This window comes from Podarcis bocagei (assembly GCF_964188305.1).
Source record: "Podarcis bocagei genome assembly, chromosome: 2".
Lineage (NCBI taxonomy): Eukaryota > Metazoa > Chordata > Lepidosauria > Squamata > Lacertidae > Podarcis > Podarcis bocagei.
The window spans coordinates 94,142,068-94,164,014 of NC_138126.1; the positions used below are offsets into that span (position 1 = coordinate 94,142,068).

The window sequence follows — 21,947 nt, forward strand, 5'->3', positions numbered from 1 at the left end:
AGGAGGTAAAGCCTCTATTTCCTCTCCTCTTCCACTCATGTGTGCATGCACAGAAGCATTACATATGTACAGCTACACCTATTGTTGGTGAGGATGAGACAGAGTGAGGAATACCCTCATCGCCCTGACAAGCTGAAATGCTTACAGTGATGGAACAAACTCCTTAGTGCTACACTCAGTTCCTCCCCTTGAGTAGAGTGGCTGTTTAACAATAGCTGAATAGGTGCTTGCACTATGGAAAAGAAAGTGGTCCTTGGTCCATACATGATCTTGCAGGATCCCAATGATGGTCTGATAGCGAAGGGGATGTAGTTTTTAAAATAACTAAGAAACTCTCATATGTATTTTAAAGAACTGTATGAGATTGAAAGGTCCAGTTTCTTAGGGGAAAGTCTATGGAATTCATTGGTACAAAGTGGCTGGCAATGTCTTCTCTTAAAAGTGCTTGGCTTTAGAGATTTACAGGGGAAAAATTGAAATGTTAATGCTTTATATAACATTTCTTTTTACATGTGCAAAGTGTATAGTCTGCTTTGTCTTGCAACAGCCAGGTGAGATAGACAATTATTTCCATCTTACAGAGGAAAAGCTGAGACCGCTATATCCATAGCCTTTATAAGCAGGAACTACTGGCAATCATTTAGCATCAAAAAATTGTATGAAAGTGAAAAATACTTTGACATATTTTATTAATTTATACACATACATGCAGTTGGAGTTCTCAATCTCATAGAATATATTTATAAGTGTTACAAGCTTTCAATCTCATACAATTCTTGGTTGCAAAAAGGAGTGCCAGTAGGGTTGGACATGAAAGGCAGTCTGTGTGCAGTGTTAGCCTGCAGCTATGATTGCAGCATAACCCATCGTGGAAGAATCTGTATGATTAAAATGCTGGAGTCTGATTTCTTCAATTAAGGTTTCTGATCCTCAAGCTATGAGATACAGTACAACCTGGAGAAGAAGCACTCGGCCACAATGGTTGTGGACTTCTGTATATGACATTTGGCCATTTCAAGCTGCCTGCTGCCATCTTTGCCGCTGTCTGCACCTGCTGCTGCCCCCTCCCAACCCTGGCCGGCTGCAGCTGGAGGGTCTCTGGCCACAGCCCAGGAGGAGGAAGAGAGGAAGAAGGGGATTGTGGAGGGGCAGTTGAATCCTGAGATTGTGTGTGTGTGTGTGTCACACACAGAGGTGGGGGGGGGAAGAGACTGAACCAGGCATCTGTAGGAGCTGTCCCTGTGAGAGGGTCACTTTTGTTGTGTAGGAAGGGACACCCCCCCAGGGCCAATGGTAACCTCGCCCCCCCCCACTGCACCTCCTGCCCCCAGTGTCACTGCTTGTCACACTGTAAACAGAGAAAGAGAGTGAGGAGCAGGAAACAAGGGAGTGCAGAAGATCAAAAAAGAGGAGAAAATAGCCATTGTGAGATGAGACAGAATAAACATTAGCTCATGAAAATGGCCTCAGGCTTCTCCATTTGTGGAAATAAGGTTGGGGAGAAGAGGAAGTCAAGGGTACTGGGCTGGGGTTTTTGGAGGGGGTTTGTTGTGGTGGTGCTGCTGTTGGCTTTATTTTCATCTTTATTTTCGATCTTGTTGAAATTTATGTGGAAATTGTTCAGTTTGGTTGTGTATTTCTGAAGGTTGTATTTATTGTTCATTACTACTTTTGTTATGTTGTAGTTATGTATTCCCCTCATGTTATGATCTGCCTTGAGGATGGTTTGAACCGTGGAAAGGCAGCATACAAATAAATTTATGTTATGTATGGCAGCCATGTAGGAAAGGTAGAAAAACAGCTTTAAAACGCGGAACGCCTGCACAGGCCAAATGTGGGCAGCTTATTTCAATACTGGAAACACAAAAGTCCATATAATCCAGATATACTAAAATATTTAAACTAGAAATCACCTTAAGATTTGTACACTCAGAACTTGAGTTAACCTGACAGACAGAAATTTAAAAAAAGGAGGGGGGGTAATTTCTTTCCAATTGGAAAGTAATTATATAAAACCTTTAACAAACTGATATTGCATGCTAGGAAAAGCTTCCTACCAGTAAACTGCACGGCTCAAAAAGGCCACAGTAGTGTCATAAAGTATCAGAAACATTTAGAACATATTGCAAACTCACAACTTACCGAGGCAGCTCTTCTGCAATTAATATCACGGTCAAATATAGCAGTTATAACCAGGGCACTGAAGACAGAAAGAAGGAATATATAAGAATAATTGACAATCGTAAGAATTTCTGTGTATTTTTTTTTAACACTCAGGCCACTGCAAAGTCAGGCATTCATTATCATGAGTAGCTGAGATCAGGCAGCCCCCCTTCCCTGTTGGATCTCTGGTGCTTGGTGACAAACTTTTCATTCAGCAGACATTTTGAGCAAGTTTTTTTTTTTATCTTCTGCTTCATTTTTCATTATTGTATCCTTTGTAGCCATACTGTACAGTGGTACCTCAGGTTAAGTACTTAATTTGTTCTGGAGGTCCGTTCTTAACCTGAAACTGTTCTTAACCTGAAGCACCACTTTAGCTAATGGGGCTTCCCGCTGCCGCCGCACCGCCGGAGCACGATTTCTGTTCTTATCCTGATGCAAAGTTCTTAACCTGAAGCACTATTTATGGGTTAGCGGAGTGTGTAACCTGAAGCGTATGTAACCTGAAGCATATGTAACCCGAGGTACCACTGTACATCACTCAAGGGTTGTATCCAATGCTATTCCTATGCAGCGTAGATACACTGAAGCTAATGGACATGACTAACTTAACGTTAACTTAGGTTCATTAATATTGACAGGTCTACTCTTGAGTATTACTTAGCTGTATACAACCCAGAGGCTACAGCTTTATGTACTTAAAGTTCCTTGGAAGAATACTTCCTGTATTCTGTATTTTCTGTACTTTCCATATTCTGGGGGCACCACCACTATTTGAGATCTGTCTGGATATACAAATTTCAGTACATAGTTTAAGGCACACTACAGAAACAATGAAGAAATGGGCCACAATGTAAATAGCAGGGTCTATTTTACAACACTGTACAACATTTATTAATAACCTTGGCAAGCATACTTAATCTCCCTCTGGCTGGACGTAAACTCCCCTTTGTACCCGCAGTCTGGGGCAGGGAGATGTTCACAAGTGACATGACCAGAGGCAACCTGATCTGAGGGCTCATCACCAGGGCAGCTAGGACATCCCAACCCTCTGTGGACCCTTGCTGCTTATAGCAAGGTAGGCAAGTGTTGCACTGGGTAGACCAGAGCAAATAGTTTCTAGCCTGCCTTTGGTGCATCATGAAAGGAGGCCCAGATGCAGAGAAGTGACAATTTGTAGCCTGCCATCACCACCAACCCATTAGGTCCTATTTTAGATGCCGGTTAACAGAGCCAAGAAATCTTTTTTACTAGTTCTTCAAATATTGAGGGAGAGGATTAGGTTTCTGCCTGTTGTGGAATTGCCAAGTAGTATGTTATCTTTCGTATTGTCAGTTACTGGTAAGTCAAAACTGGCACTTGGTCATTAGGCAGGTACTATAATTAGGGGCAAGAAGGGGAGATGGGCTCTCCACAAAATCCACAACACCAGGCAGAAGGCTCATAGTCACGCAAGGAAAGCATTGTGATACACTAATGAGCAATTACACCATGAACCCATGCTTACAGCATCTGATTAAGCTATCGCCTCCCTTCTACTGAGGGAGTTTACATGAGACTCCACCAGGATTTCCCAACATAATGGAACAGCCAAAGTGGGATTTCTTTCACAAGAAAGGAATAAAACATGTTTTGACATATCACGAGTTAATTGCATCTGATTTCCAACAGGTATGGCAAAGAATGGCTCACTCTTTCAAGTGTCAATGATACTTCTTATGTAGTATCCTAAAGCATATTAAAACTTTTGTTATGACATTATATTTGCTTTGCATAACTCAAGAAACAAAAAAGGTATACTGAAATCTCCACAATGAGGGTTGGCAATGAATGCTGTTAGTGTGTAAGTATCATATTACTGAAAACGTTTTTCCAACAAATCTAGTTTTCATGGATGCGGAAGTAAATCTAAGACAGCCATCTTAAATTTCACTAAATCAAGGTCATGGGGCTCATAGTACTATGACTCTTGGATGGAACACAGTGGACAAAAAGTCACGGAAATTTGGGTTCATACTGTGAAGCTAAATATCTGGGTATCTAAAGTAGTTCAAAAGTTCAGCCGGCAAGGAGCTTGTACATGATGATGCAGATTATTTCATAAAAATTAGATATGAAAGTTAGCTATAGCCTTCTAGCTTGTAAATTAGGTGCCACTGCTACTGAACACAGTAACATTCAAAGCCAGGAAATATCTGCCCACTTTCCATTGCAATCTGTTTAGTTGCACACCCTTTCACTAAACAAAAGTTGGTGTCACTGTTTCCATTTTGTATATTTAAGCCCCAACAAGTTTAAAGGGCAGGGCAGGGCAAGCAATCGAAAGTTTCGGTCCTGTCCCCCTACTTCCTTCACCTCTACTATTCTGACAAAAGAAGAGGCAGGACTAGGTGTGGTTTTCCAAGCCAGGCACTGCCCAGCTACACAAAAAGAAGGAAGTGAGAAACATTTCTATCTTCCCTACTGAGAAGAACTTATGTGCTGTGTGGGTGTCCACAAGTTGCAGAACCTTCTCTGTGGTAGCGTGAGTCTTAAGAAATGCCCAGCCCAAGGAGACTTATCTGACTCTTGACACAGGTGTTTAGGCAAACACATGGCTTCTCAAAAAAACAAAAACAAAACACCTTTGGGATAGCTGGGTTTTATATTTACTGCTTTTCTGTGGTTTCAGTGAAGGTTATTTCCTCTTTTTAGGAATCACTGCTGTTTCTATTATATGGACTTGGTTTGAGAAGAACAGTAGGGTATATATTTACGGAAATGAATATATTTGATTAGTCTGTGTTTAGTTTTATGGTTAAGGACAGCTGAGCCCCGGAATGCCAAAGATGACAGATGAAGAGGGTCAGGGAGAAAGAGGGAGCTGGCCTGCTTGATCCCCCAACCATTCATTTAGCACCATTCATATTATCCTGGAAGTGTACATTGGCATCAGGGAGATGGACATGTTGCTTCTCAGGCTATGCAGCAATAAAATGCTCAGGTTCAATGCTGGCAACCAGCCAGTCTCAATTCTGAGCTCTAATAGTGGAAGTGGTTTTGGAAGGGTGATAATTTTTTTTTAAAGGTATCATGCAAGGCTCCATGCTGGCCGAAGCTCCTGAAAAAGAGCAATCCTGTTGGGCACCAAACTCACCATCAGTTACAGCGAGTTATTAACACCATTTCTGGTATTAATCCTTGAACAGAAGGTTCTCTGTTTCTCTCTGTTGGTAACCGCTCACATTACAGTTTGCCAAGTGGAAGCACACTTGCCCTCATTTGCTCTTGGAGACAGTCATGATCTTTACAGGTTTGCTAATTTGGGTGTACAAAGGAGCCACTGGGGTCAAAAGCAATGCCAAAGTCATTATGACAGAACTATGAGTAGGCAAGAAGAGACGCAATGTTAAAAGGCCTCACTGAACTACTGCCACAAATCCTTATTTCTGCAACGAAAGCGTTGTGAAAAATGGAGTCTGAGAGTGCAAATATGTTACCCAATATGTAACAGATATTACTTTTAGCATGAATTAGTCAGACAACAAAATATATTCCTCATGTACAGGTTATTCTCAACATTTCATCAGAGCACAAGATGTAGCTCTGAGCAATATTCATATTTCCTGATTCTGCAGGCTAATCTTGCCCCAGAGTCAAGTGGCTCCATTTACCTAAGAGCCACACCTTTCTTTTCTTCTCACCAGGCAGTACTCCAGGGAAGACTAAACTGCCTGCACTCCCACAGTGTCATCAATTTCTTCTGAGCTGCAGGTTAGTACTGTTCTCAAGCGTAAGTAAAGGAAGAGCATTCATGTCTTCACAACAGTAGACCCCCTTTTCATTTTCACCAGCAACACAACAATACAATTATCTAGGGATTCAACTAAACATAATTTTTAAGGATCTTTAAGATTTATAGAAACCCAGCATACAACAAACCTAGCTTCCTGCGCAGGAGCATTTCAAAAAACATTAATCTATTTTGTATACAACTGCTTAGTGAAAAGATACTGATTTTCAATTACGGCATGATTATAAGGAACAGCCTGAATTGATTAACCAAAACCACTGGAGGGCACCAGATTGGGGAAAGCAGCATTTCTGAATTTTACATGTCTACAATTTCCTTTTCCCCGCAAGTACAGAGATCAGTAACACTTTGTTCTTGCCCGAGTGCAAGTAGGAGCAACAGTATACGACCCTGGCTTAGGGATAAGCCCAGACTGAGGATTCATTATTTTTTTTGCTCAAACAACCCTTGGCTTCAAATCCCTGGTTAAACCAGGGATTGTGGCTTGTTGCTGCTGCTCACCCTAGGGGAGAAATGAAGCAACAGCAGCTTACTATGCCATAGAACTGATGCCACAGAATGCAAAGTCCTAGAAGATCACACCATGTAACCATGAAAGCATTATTTCAATAAAATGTTGCATACTGTACATGAGCAGCAAATTAAAAATTGCAGGTGTACCATTCTATGACCTGATGTGCACTGCAATATTTCTTCCAATTAATAGCTGAGGCAAGAAGGCATGAGGACATTTGCAAGATTAATATGTTGCAAAATCTCGAAGGGACACAAAAGATCTCAATAACTGCACAAATTAAGCCCATCTCAATGCCTATATCCCTTCAGCTTACTTTCAGAGAGAGTTACATGCGAACTATACAATGAAGTTCAGCCTATTTCAAGATACCGAATTATTCAATTTTGAAAGGTAGCAGAATTTGTTTCTGGCTAAATATATCACTCTTCTCAGCCAGAATGAGTGACACACCTAAAGTTAGAACTGAAGAGACAAGAAAGTAAAGGCATATGATTAGTGTTTCTGGCTGTAAACCAAGGTGTGCTAATACAGGTGAAACTGTGTGTCATCCTGTGAAAGTTCCTGATTCTCAGCATAGAGCTTCATTGCTCCCACACTACATTATTCCAAGAGGAAAAGACAGATAAACACACAGCTTTAGGGCCTCATTAGAAGAAATGTATTTCTCAGAAATAGGATGTTGAAGTATTTTCAACTAGTGCACTGCCAAGATGGAAGGTTTGTAGCTAAACACCAAGTTGCCACCAATATATTTAGACTCTGGCTAAAGAATTGATTACATAACAACTGTGTAAACACATGTTCCATTGATTGGAGATCTTGTGACATTTCTTCAGCTAAGATTGCTCTGGGTGAATTTTTCTTTAAGTATTCAAAAGAAGCAAAAAAGGATGTTTCTCACAGAGTTGACATGCATGATCAAAAACTTTTAAAAATTGCCCCCAGAAGAATAACATTTATTTATTACAAATGCTTCCTTAGGTAACTTTTCATCTACAAAGATACCAGAGCATTATACAAAGGTAGGGAAAAATAAAACAACCGCCCCCCAAATATAATACAATATAAAGTTAAAACATCATAAACCCAAAAGACAATTTAAAAACAACAACAAGCAGAGCAGACTAGATAAATTCATTCAGTGCTAGAATAAAATGATTTCCGAGCCAGACATGTAACAATAACAGGTTCCAGTTTTACCAAATTATTTTGAAAGTGGTAGGGGACTGTTTTTGTTTATATTGTATTGACTTGTAAGCACTACTGAAATGCAAATTTATTCCATAGTTCATTTTCTGAAATCTGCCCCATCTATATGAAACAGATAAACCAAGCATTTCACTGTAGTAACTTACCTTGAAATCTGACTGACAAATGGTCTCAGTTCTAAGGGATCATAGGCACGAGCAAAAGCCCAACATACATAACAAGCAGAATCCCGAACGTTAGAGCCGACACTGCAAGCTCCTCGCTTCTCATCGTAGCTCAGTCCTTTTAAAATCACAGGAACAACTGTGGAGAATTTTTGAAATAAGAAAAAATAAACTGCATGGAAGTCATTCAATGAGATACTTGTATTAGAAGAGGAATAAGGACAGTTGGTGAATGATTTGTGCAGGTGGTGACAGTTCTGTAGCAAAGGGACAAATTCCATCTGAGATGCTTTTGTTCCCTGTAGCCTCATCCTGCATCAGTGGGGAGAGACAGTACAAACAAAATGGAGGAAGAAGGTGTGAAGAACTGCCTTGCTATTAGAGGGAAACTTAAACAAAAACTGCAGCAACAAACACCTCAACAAGTGGGAAACGCTAATTCAGGTGCTGGAAGGGATGAAGAGCACATAATCATTGAAATAAAATTGCGTTGTTTTTGTTTTCTAATTGAGAAATGCCAAGCATTGCTGCAAGGGATAGGGGAGCTTTCCTGAGCCTATTTTTCCTATATTTTGAAGGTCTGCATGGGTGCTTATGTAGAATAGCAGGGAAGCTCAGATAGCAGTATCTGGGCTTTCTACAAGGCAGCTCAGACCTGGATGGAAAACAACTACACCTTCAGTTGACAATATGCTTCGAGTTTCTATTCTTTACAAAGGTAGTATTTCAATGATGGCTAAAACAAGAAAAATCATTAAAACAATCAGAAAACATAATCTCAGAAGTCAAGATTACCCAAGAATTGACTCAGTGGCTGCGTTCAGACATCATGATAAATCATTGTTTATTGTGATATCTGAATGCTTTGTCTTGTGTTTTGTTTACATTTATGGGACCTCATTTCAGAATAGACACACAATATATTCTATCCACTGTATCTTAAAACCTGCCATTAAATGCCATTAAAATGAAGTTAATGGCATTCAACCAAGCTTTGTATTTCTGATTCCCACAGCTGTCCATACAAGAGTTAAGAGCCTTTTGCATTGCAAGCCTAAGTATTATTACCCAGAAGTCCTTGGGAGTGAGCCCCACTGAACTCAGTGTCTGTTAACATGCAGTAGATTGGGCTGCATGCTGTTTTTACTGATTAAATGATTCAAACAATATTTACAGTTATCTCAACACAGATAAAATTCTAATGCTACAATAACACTAAGATTAAAGTTTGACTGAAGAACCTTTCTTTCTAGCCTATCATCTGTCTAGTTTTATTGCATAAGAGGGGCTTTACTTAACTCCCTTCCTCAAGCAGAGTACATCTTGCTCCCTCTTGAGATGCAAAGTTAGCATATTCTGTACTTGACCCACTTCTACACCTTCTACTGGTGTTGGCGAGACTTGGCCAAACCAAAAGTGGGGGGGGGGGGGCGTGTTGCAAACACCACCAATGAGCTGACTGGCAGTGCTGCAAAACCCTATGCAAAGTGCTCTGTAAGACAGCACTTTGCAAGAGGCTTATGAAAACGTAAAGATCAATTGATTGTTGGTGCAAGAGCCATACAGTCATACCTCGGGTTGAATGTGCTTCGGGATGAGCGTGTTTGAGTTGCGCTCCGCGGCAACCCGGAAGTAACGCATGCCGCTTGCGCATGCACAGACACTCAAAATGACGTCACGCGCATGTGCAGAAGCTGCAAAAAGCAACACGCGCATGCGCAGACGTGCCATCACTGGTTATGTTTGCTTCTAGATGCGAACGGGGCTCCGGAACGGATCCCATTCGCATCTAGAGGTACCACTGTACAAGCAAAAAAGGTCACATGGTCTGTGGCTCAGCCTACAATCCACATCCAGTTCTCCATTCCTGCTCTAATAGTTGCTAGACGCATGTAGTGCACAGTTTGGCCAAAGTTAAGTACTTTTGGGTCTCCTTCATTTTAATGCGAGTTAAGTATCTGTTCAAATTTTCTCAGCAAATCAAACTGGAAACTTCTCCTTTCCTCAAAAGCATATACCGTACTTATTATTATTTACCAGTTTAATGTGCAAAACTACTTTATAATGAGCCTGATATGAAGCTGACTCAGGACAGACCAAAGAAGGCATTTCATATTGCCCATCACTGTGCTGAGCTAAGGTTCAACTGCCAACCTTCTGATCGGCAACCCCTAGGGTCTGTGGTTTAGACCAGTGTTTCCCAACCTTTTTTGGGCAAAGGCACACTTGTTTGATGAAAAAAATCTCGAGGCACACCACCATTACAGCCCCGTGACGTCAGCGCGCAGCGTCACTTGAGCTCCTTCTCCTGCTCGTTCAGGGCCGCAGTGGCATAGCGTGGGTTGTCAGCACCCGGGGCAATGCAAGTAATTTGCGCCCCCTAACCCGTGGATTTGCGCCCCCTAACACTAACCCCCAGATGTTGCGCCCGGTGTGGCCAGCCCCCCCCACGCTAGGCCACTGATCCATAGCTAAAAGCAGAAGTCGACAAATGTGTCCTGTTTTTTGCTCTTCAAAATATGGCAACCCGAAGACCCCCAGGGACCGTCCAACCAGCCTAGGAAGTGTGCTCTGGTCGCGGGGGAGGAGACACGAGGCATTGCCATCCACACCTGGAATTGAGGAGGAACTGGAAAGGTCCTTTGGTTTCACACCCAGGACCCATTTTTTCTCTCTTCTTTTGAGAAAGGGGTGGGAAACGGGATTTGGAGGGCGCATGTGTGCGCGTAGCTGAGCTCCAGTTGCTCTGGGCATTTCTGGACAGCGCCGGTAGCGTCTCTCCTAACCCCTCCCCACCCCGGTCTCCAGCCCCCCCCCCCGCACAAAGGCTTCCCCCTACCTGGCCAAAGTTCCCCCCGAAGCTGGAGATGCGGTTCGCGCTGCCCACGAAGAGGACGCCGAACTCGGAGAGGACGTATTCCTTGCGCTCAGCGCAGCGGCGCAGCTAGCCGCTCAGGGGCCCGGGGCGGCGCGCGCGTCCTGCAACCAGGGGCGAGTGCCATGGGGGCGAGCCATGGCAGGGTGCGCTGCGTGGAGCCTCGCTGCAGCCTCCCCCTCAGCTGTAGGGAGGCTGAGGCGGTGGGCAGAGGCCAGAGCGGAGCTTGCGGGCAGTTTGCCCGCAGACGCATGGCTCAGGCACGCTGCAGGCGCCGAGGTGTGGCGCCCAGTGCCCCCCGCCTCGCCTAGCTACCAGTGGCATAGGAAGGGGTCTGCGGTGGGTGCGGGGCTGAAAGGACAGACAAGGCTCCAGCAACCACCCCCACCGCCAAGTCCGCCGGTCCTGCAATCCCTTGCACGCTGACTTGGAAGTACAGTGGTACCTCGGGTTACATACGCTTCAGGTTACAGACTCCGCTAACCCAGGGCGCTGCTGCTGCCGCCGCCGCTCCCGGCAGCCATGGGCCCAGCTGAGGCGGCGGCGGCTGTTGTGGTGGCGGCGGCGATAGCAGGCGGAGGAGGGGGCGGCGGCGGGGCCGAGGTGGCCGGCGGCGGCGGGGGAGGCGGCGGCGGGTGGAGCAGGAGGGCGGCCGAGGCCGGTGAGGGAGTAGGGTTGCCCGGGGCTTGAGGAGCCGTCGCCGGGAGTTGCTGCTGCTGTTGCTGCTGCCCGGACATGCCGGCCTCCTCCTCGTCCGCTGTCTCGCGCTCCTCCCTTTTGCGCGCGCTGCCCCGCCGCCGCCCCATTGGCCGGGTCCTGTCAGCTGATCCTGTGTTATTTCCTGTGTGTGTGTGTGAGGGGAGAATGGAGAGAGAAACCTCGGCACCACCACCGCGGAGCCGCCCCCGGCTCGACGCGGATCCTCGCCGCCGCCGCCCCGCCTCTCGCCGCCCGACTCGCCCGCCTCCCTCCCACGGCACACCAGGCAATCTCTCGCGGCACACTAGTGTGCCGCGGAACACCGGTTGGGAAACACTGGTTTAGACCACAGTGCCACCCATGTCCCTCAAAGAGGAATTAGATAGCAATAAAGAAAAAGAAGAATGTTCCATTATTCATTATTATTATTATTATTATTATTATTATTACTACTACTACTACTACTACTACTACTACTAAAGAGGAACTAGATAGCAATTAAAAAAATGTAATAACTGGCTTTCAAAGGACCTCGTGCATTTCATTCTAATTTTAAGGAAATGTGCACAAAAGGTTGAAATTATATAAGGGGTGTGTAACACAATGAAACTAAGGACTATACAAGACAACAGCAAATACACTAAACAGCAACCCTACGGTCTTACAGTTTTTCTTTACTTTTTCTTTTTTGGCGAGGCTTAGGAAGCTTCTAAATTAAACCTTTCACACAGTTCCAATGGTCCGATGCCAAAACCTACCAACCACACAGGTTTCCCTACAAGGCTTTCTCTTGGCATCTGCCAGTCAGGTAATATAGTTCAAACATACTGCTTACTGAACAGTATGTAATTTAATCAACTGCTGTAGCCTACAGAAATAACAGCCTGCAGGGGAAATAAAAGTCACTTAACTCTTATACTTCCCCTTCTTTCTGTGGTGAACAAGTAAGGGCCGGGAAAGAGGCATAGCTTTAAGGGAGGGGAGAGGCATAAGCTTCAAGTATTTCTGTTTTAGGAGGTACACATTCTGATGGGGGACACATTATGCCCCTTCTAGGGTAGTTTGTCCACCCTACATACACACACCCCGAGACACACTCCATTGTCTCTAAGGCAGATGATGCCAGCACAACACAAAACACAGAAAGTACACAACACAGGCTTGTAATGTGTTCAATTAAAATTGGGAACTTCCTCACAGAGATGAGGTGTGATATGGTATAGTGGCTCAGACACTTCACAGTGCAATCCTACTGTACAATGCCTTCTTACTACTAAATTCAGTGGAGCTTACTACCAGGTAGGTGGAGTTAGGATTGCAGTTTAAGCCACAAACTGGAAAATCTCTGGTTGGAATCCCACCTATGCAATGATCTCAATAGACAGCCTTAGGCAAGCTGCCCTCTCGCAGTCCTCACATCTGAAATGAAGGGGTAATACCGCTGTCCTAATGACTGCAACTATGTGAAGCACTTTTGAGACTTGAAAGCACTGTATATCAAGGTTTTTTGTTTTTGTTTTATTAGCCTCTCTATCAACTTTGACACCATTAAGTCGAGCATTCATGTCTGGGAATTAATACAAATCACTGTACTCTTGCATTATTCCCTGTGGTCCTGCTTTTTAAAGGTGTTAGCTTGTAGTAACTTTAGAGATTCCTTTGCATCACATGGCTTACAAGTATGAACCAGCAAATGCCTATGTTATCATATAGTGTAGAGGAGTTCTTCATGACACATGTAATATTTTCAACATGTAACAGTGCACTCAAAATTTGATGCAAAGACAGTCCTTTTCAAGGATAAGTAATCTCCCCCAACTCTTCCGACCAGCAGGAAAGACAATAGCAGAAAATTAGAAAAAGGCATGAATAGAATCAGCTGCCACACATCTGTTATTTGCACGGGTGCAGAATAATGCTTTATTGTCACTGAACAGGGCTAGTACTAATTCAGTATTGGAAAAAGTCATTTTTAGCAGTGTGGAGCAGTGGTTAGAGTGTCACACTATGGCCTGGGAGACCGGGGTTCAAATCCCCACTTGGGAAGGACTGAGCGACCTTGGGGCAGTCACTGCTGCTCAGCTTAACGTACCTCAGAGGGCTGTTGTGAGGATAAATGGGAAGGGTGTGCCACCTTCAGGTCCCTGGATGAAAGGTGGGGTGTAAATTTAATAATAATGATGATGATTATAATAATGATAATAATAATAATAATAATAAGTGCCTAAGATGAAAAAACACGTCCTCTAAGGAGGACGAAGAAACTGCTTTTAAGAGGCACAAAATTACCCTACACGGGAAAACCACATCGCAGGACCAAAAGTTTGGTATTCTCTTTTTTGTTTGGTGAAAGAAAATAAAACAACCTGACAGCACTAAAACTGTCTTGAAAAATGTAGTTTAACTTGTTCCCAAGTGTGTTGAATAAACTGGTGAAAAAATGGATTTAACTGGTTATACAAGAACACAAAAAAGCCCCTGGAGGCAGTTTTTGAAAATCTGCTATAAATTTTTTCTTCTGGAGATTAAACATTACTGCTACTGATATTACTGTTTATGCTGTACTTTCCACCTCAGACTTAAATAAAACCAGGGGGAAATGTTGGTTTTTCTAAGAAGTGTAGAAAGAAAAGCTCTATTGATCATTACACGATCTTTCATCTTGGGAAACACAGATGAGAGGTGTCAGGCAAGAGCTACAATGGTACCTCGGGTTAAGAACTTAATTCGTTCTGGAGGTCCGTTCTTAACCTGAAGCTGTTCTTAACCTGAGGTACCACTTTAGCTAATGGGGCCTCCCGCTGCTGCCATGCGATTTCTGTTCTCATCCTGAAGCAAAGTTCTTAACCTGAGGTAGTATTTCTGGGTTAGCAGAGTCTGTAATCTGAAGGGTCTATAACCTGAGGTACCACTGTACTACATTTTGTACTTCAACGAAAGGTTAGGCATCTGAAGAAGCAATTCCATGTCATAATAAAGTTGTTGATTATGTAGGCCATGTATGGAACTCACCTTAAACAATGGTTTAGTGTGGCATGGTTATTTCCCCCCCCCCCCATGCTCAAGCACTCTCCTCTCCCCTCATCTCCTCCCATATATACAAGAGTGGCAATTCAGAAGCTTTCACTTCTGCTTTTAGCAAACCACGGCTTCCTACATCATCCCAACTGGAAACTATGGTTAAATATAAAGTATGATTAGTTTAAACAAGCCTGCTTCAGAAACCATGTTTTGAAGGTGGCTTCTTTTAAACTAGCCATAATTAATGTCAGCCATAGTTCCCCCCCCCCCTTCAGATAACAGGACTGAAAGCGCAAAGATTCCCAAGGTTGGGAGGTGGCTAAGTTCATTTCCATTGCATTAAGCCATGGTATAGCAAAATATCCAAACATGGCCTAAGAGTTTATCAACATGTGTGACTTGCCTATATTGGTTATTGCCTATAACCAATGAAAGAAGATTTTCTCATGGTCAGGGAAGCTGGGTCATAATGGGCGAATGAACTCCAGTAACTCAACTCTGAGGATTTCACTAGGTGTACTCTGAGCAATGCATTTTAAGCCTTAAGCAAATATAACTAGTCAGGAGTACCACAGAATTTCTTACACCAGGATATGGGCAGTTGACATTTTAAAGGATCAGAGGAAAATAAGGTAGGGTGAGTATTGAGGAAACCTTGGGTCTGCTGTTAGGATAACCCAGGACACATTCAGCAGCTAAGCAAGGTATGCTGGCTCTAACAATTAAGCTGCTTTGGAGGCCTGGCTCTCACATATCATGCATGACATACAGTGCAAGTTTTATTCACTAGTCCATTCTGTTGTTGCCCACTAAGAAGAATGTCTGCCTTTATCTAAGACACTGTCAAAATGTGTGTGTGTGTGTGTGTGTGTGTGTGTGTGTGTGTGCATGCACACATTTTGTGCTGGAACGATGGACAGAAGTAAAATTTGAGATATATTATGTACATGAATGTACATGCCCAGGCTTGTGTAGTAAAAATGTGTTAGTTCTTCTCTTTTCTTTTTTGGTAATATATGCTATTAGCTATTTTGAACTTGGCAATGTATCCAGACCAATAAATGATCTTAACCCAGGATAAGCCTCTCTGTGTTATCCTCTCAAAATAATGTTATACTCAAATCAACTGTTCAAACATTTTCACAGTTCATTTCAAAACAATTCACACTCCTATTATCAAAATAAAAAAGTACCATTAACTTTTTATGTGGTGGTAAAGATATACATAACCAATTTGACATAACCAAAAACATTATCATAAACACAAGTTTTCAAATTAAAAGAATTGCTATGTGATTAGCAGGTTGCATATATTGTACATGGAAAACTGACAGAATCCAGATTCACTTGTTGAGTTTCAGCATTGGTTTTTAAAATGTAGTCACCTGTACGTGTAGCCTAGAGGTATTAATGAGCACCTGTTCTATCCCACCATCCTTAACTTAACAGCATTAACTACAGGTTGCAACAGGACGCTCTGCTTTGAATCCCATGAAGCACAGAAACAACTTCTGCCTTCCCATCACTATAGAGTTCAGAAAGACCTTTTTAATGTCATGAGAAAAGCATCCTTTCCTTGTGTTCTTTAACTCAATTTCTGAACAACCGTCAACCATGAGCATTATAACATTTTCTAAATAAAGCTACGAAAGGAAAAGGAAAATCAAAAATCCCCAACGAATTTCTAGAACGTTGAGGTGCTAGCCAAAGGATTTAATTGAATACCGCCCATAGTATTCCATTTAGCCAAGTCCTTTCTCCTGCAAGCAACATTTAAATATGCTTCCTTGTGCTGAATAAGTTCTGTGAATCTGCCAAAAAGTGCTTTGGGTTTTTTTTGTTTTTTGTTTTTTTTGTTTAAAAGAGAGATTGTCTAATCAGATACAACATTCTTGGTTCAGATCCTGTACAATACAATCTCTTCCAGGTTTGCTCTATGACCCCTAGCATCTAGGAAGGCCGCTTTTCTAGAGGGCATAATGTTCTGCCTTTTTATGCATGTGCAGGGGACCATAAATTAATTTATCTCCTCAGCAGCAACAAGTGACTCCCTTCAAGCAAAAGCCCTGGCCATGGAAGAGAACTACCCTCCTTTTCTGCAGGCAGAATGTGGAGGAAGCAAAAGGAGGCTCACCCTTTCTTTTATACAAAAACCCATCCCAGTGATATTGCCTTCTGCAGAAGCTTCCCAGGAATGGGAAGAAACCAGCCATCCTTTCAAGCGAATTCAAGCCAAGCCAAAATTTAGGAATCCCTATGCTTGCGTGCTGAACCTGGGGCAAACTTTACACAATGTACAACGGAAAGAAAAGGAGCAAGGGAAAGACTCCCAACTCATAGCTATTTCATTAAAGGCTATGTTGGCTAATTCACAGAAGTGGTAAGAGAGAGAAAAGGTTGTATGAGCAAAATGTCCTTCCACATGCCCTGTTTATTGAACAAAAAAGTTGTATGTATATTTATTCTAATTAAGTGGCAGAAATGAACACCCACTCTTTGTAAAAGTTCTGAAATTACGGGGAAAATACAACTCCTTTCACCTCTTCCATGGAACATAGAAACCAATCTAAGTAATTAGCAGGAATTGGGAGCAGGACATATACATAAATAGGTAGTGTAGTGTATCAATGCTTACTGATCAGTACAAGTGGAATAAAATAAGTTTGGAAGCAAAGAATCCTCACCAACACAACTGTAACATGGTTAGTTTTGTCTGCTGATCATTAGCTGTGCAAATCAGATAGTCTTAGACCACTGGTCATGCTGGCTGAGCTGTAGTCCAACAACATCTGGTTATCACCTGCCCTGTGGTTCTTTCATCTCAGTCTGCTTTCTTTTTCTATATGTTCAATATTCATTTTGCCTATTCTTTGCCAACCTGACAACAAGAGAAGTGGGGGCCATCTCTAGCATCATGCTTGAGAGACACAGCATCTCTTAACACTCCATCTCAAAGTTTCATGGCTAAGAAATTCAGTGATCCTATCCAGTGTCCTTACAGCATAAAGCACCCTGCTAACTAAAGTTAAATAGGAAAAGCACTAACAGACCAACATAAAGGTAAAAGTAAATGGACCCCTGACCATTAGGTCCAGTTGTGACAGACTCTGGGGTTGCAGCGCTCATCTCGCTTTATTGGCCGAGGGAGCCGGCGTACAGCTTCCAGGGCATGTGGCCAGCATGACTAAGCCACTTCTGGCGAACCAGAGCTGCGCACGGAAATGCCGTTTACCTTCCCGCCGGAGTGGTACCTATTTATCTACTTGCACTTTGACATGCTTTGGAACTGCTAGGTTGGCAGGAGCAGGGACCGAGCAATGGGAGCTCACCCCGTTGCGGGGATTCGAACAGCCAACCTTCTGATTGGCAAGTCCTAGGCTCTGTGGTTTAACCCACAGCACCACCCACGTCCTACAGACCAACATACTGAGTCTCAAATCAGCCAGCAGCAAGCCCCAGCTACAAGTGATCCACAACTTAATTCTTATGTTCCATGTCAGAAAATTTAAGATGACTCAAGATGTAAACATTTTTTTTATTTTCCCCCAATAGAAAACCTTTGTACTACCTAGAAACTAAGGGTATTATCTAACCAACTTGCTCTGACTTGTAACATGCCACCAAATTTGGAGATTAGAAGTCATTAGGAAGGACAAAAGAGTGTCTCAAAAGGTGTTAAATTTAAGTCAGCAATTATGCAAACAGGACTGAGAGAGGACACTTGAAAATAGATTGTGTAATTTTTTTTGCAAGTTTAGGGGTACAGCTAGTTCTCAAACTGGTTTCAGCTATTTATCCAAGGTAATGTCGTCATATAAAATGGTTCTCCTGAAGGTGTAAGAAAGTACCATCAAGAGAAGATTATATATGGGAACAGACAACAAGCTGAAATATGGCTACATTCTTCTAAAGAAGTCCCATGCCTGTGATAATGTTATTTTCTTCTGTAAAACTGAACTGCCAATATATTTCACATGTCTCCAGAATTTATACTAATGAAAATACTCTTTCTCTGAGAGGATGCAGTTTCTCAGACACATCTGAGAAGAACAGAGACTACCAAAACATTCCGAATGCCTTTTCTCAAGGCACACTGAATCTCAGAAGCTAAAGTTTGTTTTAAGTGATACAGGTCCTTAGCTACACAGTGGAACCTGTGTACTTTTAAGCACAGCAGCTTTGATTAAAAAGAAGAAAGACAGACACCGCTTTTCCAAATGACACTCCAAATGTGCTGGCATTAATTCATCTCAAGTGCCGCACTGTTAGGAGAATAACAATGATAACAATCAGCGTTGCATCAAGCCTGGAATTATATCGCCTCCAATATGACTATTGCGTTCATCTTCTTTTAATGGGTGTCACCTATCAGGTGACTGGTCTACATGCTTATAATTATACAACACTAGATGAGAGGACAATAAATTCACTCCAACAATGGAAAAACAGCTGCCAGTATCAATTTGACCAGGACCAGTTATATTCATTAGTGAAGAAAACAAGAAGCATCCTGTCTCCAAGGCTCTACTCCCTGAACTTGCATATCCAGGTATTTTGCTCTATTGCCTCCAGTTTAATACAATGCCTGCTGCACCTGCACATTCTGCTCTACTTCAGCTACAGCCCAGTTGAGCAGGTCTGCCTAGCAGCTACCACTTCCAGGGAGTGGCTGGCTTTTAATAAGCTCTTTGCTGCACTAGGATCATGCCCAGAGGCCAACATCGCTACTCTGGCTTCCCTCTGATTCAACAGCACAAGAAACAAAACTAAAACAGACAAACTTACAGAGTATACAGCAAGGGTTGTCAAGCTTCTTCAGGTCCTTTGGGGTCCCAAGCACAAGTCACATCTGCCCAATCATATCCCCCCCCCCAACAAAATACTGAACCATCTTCAGGTCAAGAACAAGACAGGGCAAAGGAATTGACCTACTAATGTCAACTACTGATTTTCTAAGCACCAGTCCCTTCTCCAGGCCATTTAAAATTAACAGCAAGGAGTTAATGAGTGAAGAATATTCAATGTGCCAACATGTGGAGTCAAAAGGGGAGAGGGGAGAATGGGGGGGGTGTCCTTAGTCAATGGAAAAGGACAAATGGATAATAGGATTAATGAAGCTGACAGGATGAGGCAAGCAACCCTTTTTTACATGCAGGAGGATTTTAGAAGGTAAACAGTGGGAAAGGCGGTTAGGATGAAAGAAAGCTGCAATGGATGCTCAGGCTTAGAGCTGACAACTGTGGTCTGCAGTAAAGCTAATGAAGAAATTTTGAAAGGCAAGGTGTAGAACAATGGCATTCCAATGTTGAATAGAGACAAGTATATTTAGATGTTTACTACAGATCCTACTACAGTGGTACCTCAGCTTAAGAACTTAATTCGTTCTGGAGGTCCGTTCTTAACCTGAAACTGTTCTTAACCTGAGGTACCACTTTAGCTAATGGGGCCTCCTGCCGCAGCATGATTTCTGTTCTCATCCTAAAGCAAAGTTCTTAACGCGAGGTAATATTTCTGGTTTAGCAGAGTCTGTAACCTGAAGAGTCTGTAACCTGAAGCGTCTATAACCCGAGATGCAACTGTATCAGCCCTATCCCCCATCAAACCATAGGTTTTATATATTTATTTATGGGGGAGGGGGATTATGAGCATGGACTCTGGAAAATGTATTTGCTGGATGGGATGATCGTGCAAGCTTTTGTGGGCTTGATAGTACAGGCAGTGCCCATTTCGTGCAGGAGTTCTGTTCCCAGCCCCACGTGCATCGGCGGAGCATGTATAAGCAACCCCCCCACCCCTGTTCTGCCTTCTTCTGGATCCAAAAGCACCTGTGCATTGGTGACTGCATGTCAACTGGACACACCTAAAATAATCGTCACCTGTATATCAACAGTATATCCACCTAAAAAACTCTGGGGACTCTCAGTTGCCAGTCTACTGTGAAAACACCTTAGAAGTTATTTACCATATTTTTCGCCCTATAGGACGCACTTTTCCCCCTCCAAAAATGAAGGGGAAATGTGTGTGCGTCCTATGGGGCGAATGCAGGCTTTTGCTGAAGCCTGGAGAGCATCCTTTAAAAACCCATACACATACTACTTATGGCTCCAATGCTAAATTTTAAAAAGCATGTGCAAAACATCTGTCAAAATAAGAGAAGCCAGTAAGCTGGAACTGGCATATCTGAATGCTGCACAGAATGCAAAATTCATAAATGTACTCATAAATGTACAATTCATCTTGAGTTGTTTTTAAAGTAGAGGGTACATTTTGTTAGTGTCCACTGTGATAGACCACAAGGAATTAAGTTGACGCTTCTGTTTCCAGTCCCATAACTAGTGCCACAAGAAAATTTACACAAAAACTTAATGAAAGTCTGTGCTTCTGTTGGCTGTGAATCAGTACCCTCTCTACTTGCCTCCTGACCGCCCTGCACATAACTAGTTGAGACAGAATATAGATGCACATCCTACAGATGGATGGCAACTGCATCCTGCTGCAAGTGTTGTCCACCCACATTTCATTACTTTCAACAGGATGGGAAATTTGATGGGCTTCCAAGTGCACATCTCCATCCTGCCACAGCTAATCACCTATGCACTAAACAGAGGCCAGGTAGCATTGGCTCAATTGTTTCAGTAACCAAAATGCACTCTCTCTCTCTCTCTCTCTCTCTCTCTCTCTCTCTCTGTCTCTCTCTCACACCCCTTACAAACACTGCTGTAGGCAGCACCTTTCATGTGTATGGAGAGGGAGATTTTGCAAAAAAAAAATCTAATACTAAACAACACAGGGTTTTATATATAATTAACAACAAACACTTTCAAATTATGCAATTTGAAACGAACAATTTTCAGAATATACATTGTGCATGGTTAGCAAAATAGATTGTGCCTTCACTCTGGGTATAGACTGATCTAAAAAACCATATATAATAAAATAAAAACCCTTAGACGTACTCATTCACAGCTATAGCTTTGTAATTTAGTACTTACTTAGTCAGCTAACCATGTTATAACTGTATACAAGCCACAAAGCACACTACCAATTCTACAAGCACATTACCAATTCTACCAAAGCACATTACCAATTCTACAATGACTGTACGACATGGCTCTCTCATTTTACTTACAATGTTACTGGATCTTAGAAGGTTAAGAGAGTCTTGCAGGTAGCCTCCACAATGCTGCCCTGTACAACAGTGTTGCTTGTGGCTCTATCCCAGTGTTAAAAAGGCAACTAGGATAGCCCAGAGCCCACAAATGGGGGAAGAGAAGAGTCAATGACAGGGAGAAACAGCATGACTGAATGGGGCAGAGCAGGAAGCCCAATCTGCAGCCTATTATTACTATTATTATTATTATTATTATTACTATTATTATTATTATTATTATTATTATTATTATTATTTGCAATGGTGTACTGACACCCCCCTCTCTCACATGTGGTGGAGAGTTATCAAACAATAATAGTACAATCACCATGCAGTGTGTTCAGTGGCTGGGAAGT

General features: G+C 42.6%; 1 protein-coding gene across 4 annotated transcripts in view; it reads right to left on the bottom strand.

Annotated features, from left to right (window-relative positions):
• The window catches only part of TBCD (tubulin folding cofactor D), a 126,608-nt gene that overhangs the window by 59,173 nt on the left and 45,488 nt on the right, over window positions 1–21,947 (bottom strand). For all 4 annotated transcript variants that reach the window (XM_081183814.1, XM_081183817.1, XM_081183816.1 and 1 more), the window contains exons 15-16: window positions 7,829–7,985; window positions 2,143–2,200 (exon numbers count right to left, since the gene is read on the bottom strand). In XM_081183814.1, coding sequence (XP_081039940.1) covers window positions 2,143–2,200; window positions 7,829–7,985 — 215 coding nt within the window. The remainder of the gene's footprint in view (window positions 1–2,142; window positions 2,201–7,828; window positions 7,986–21,947) is intronic.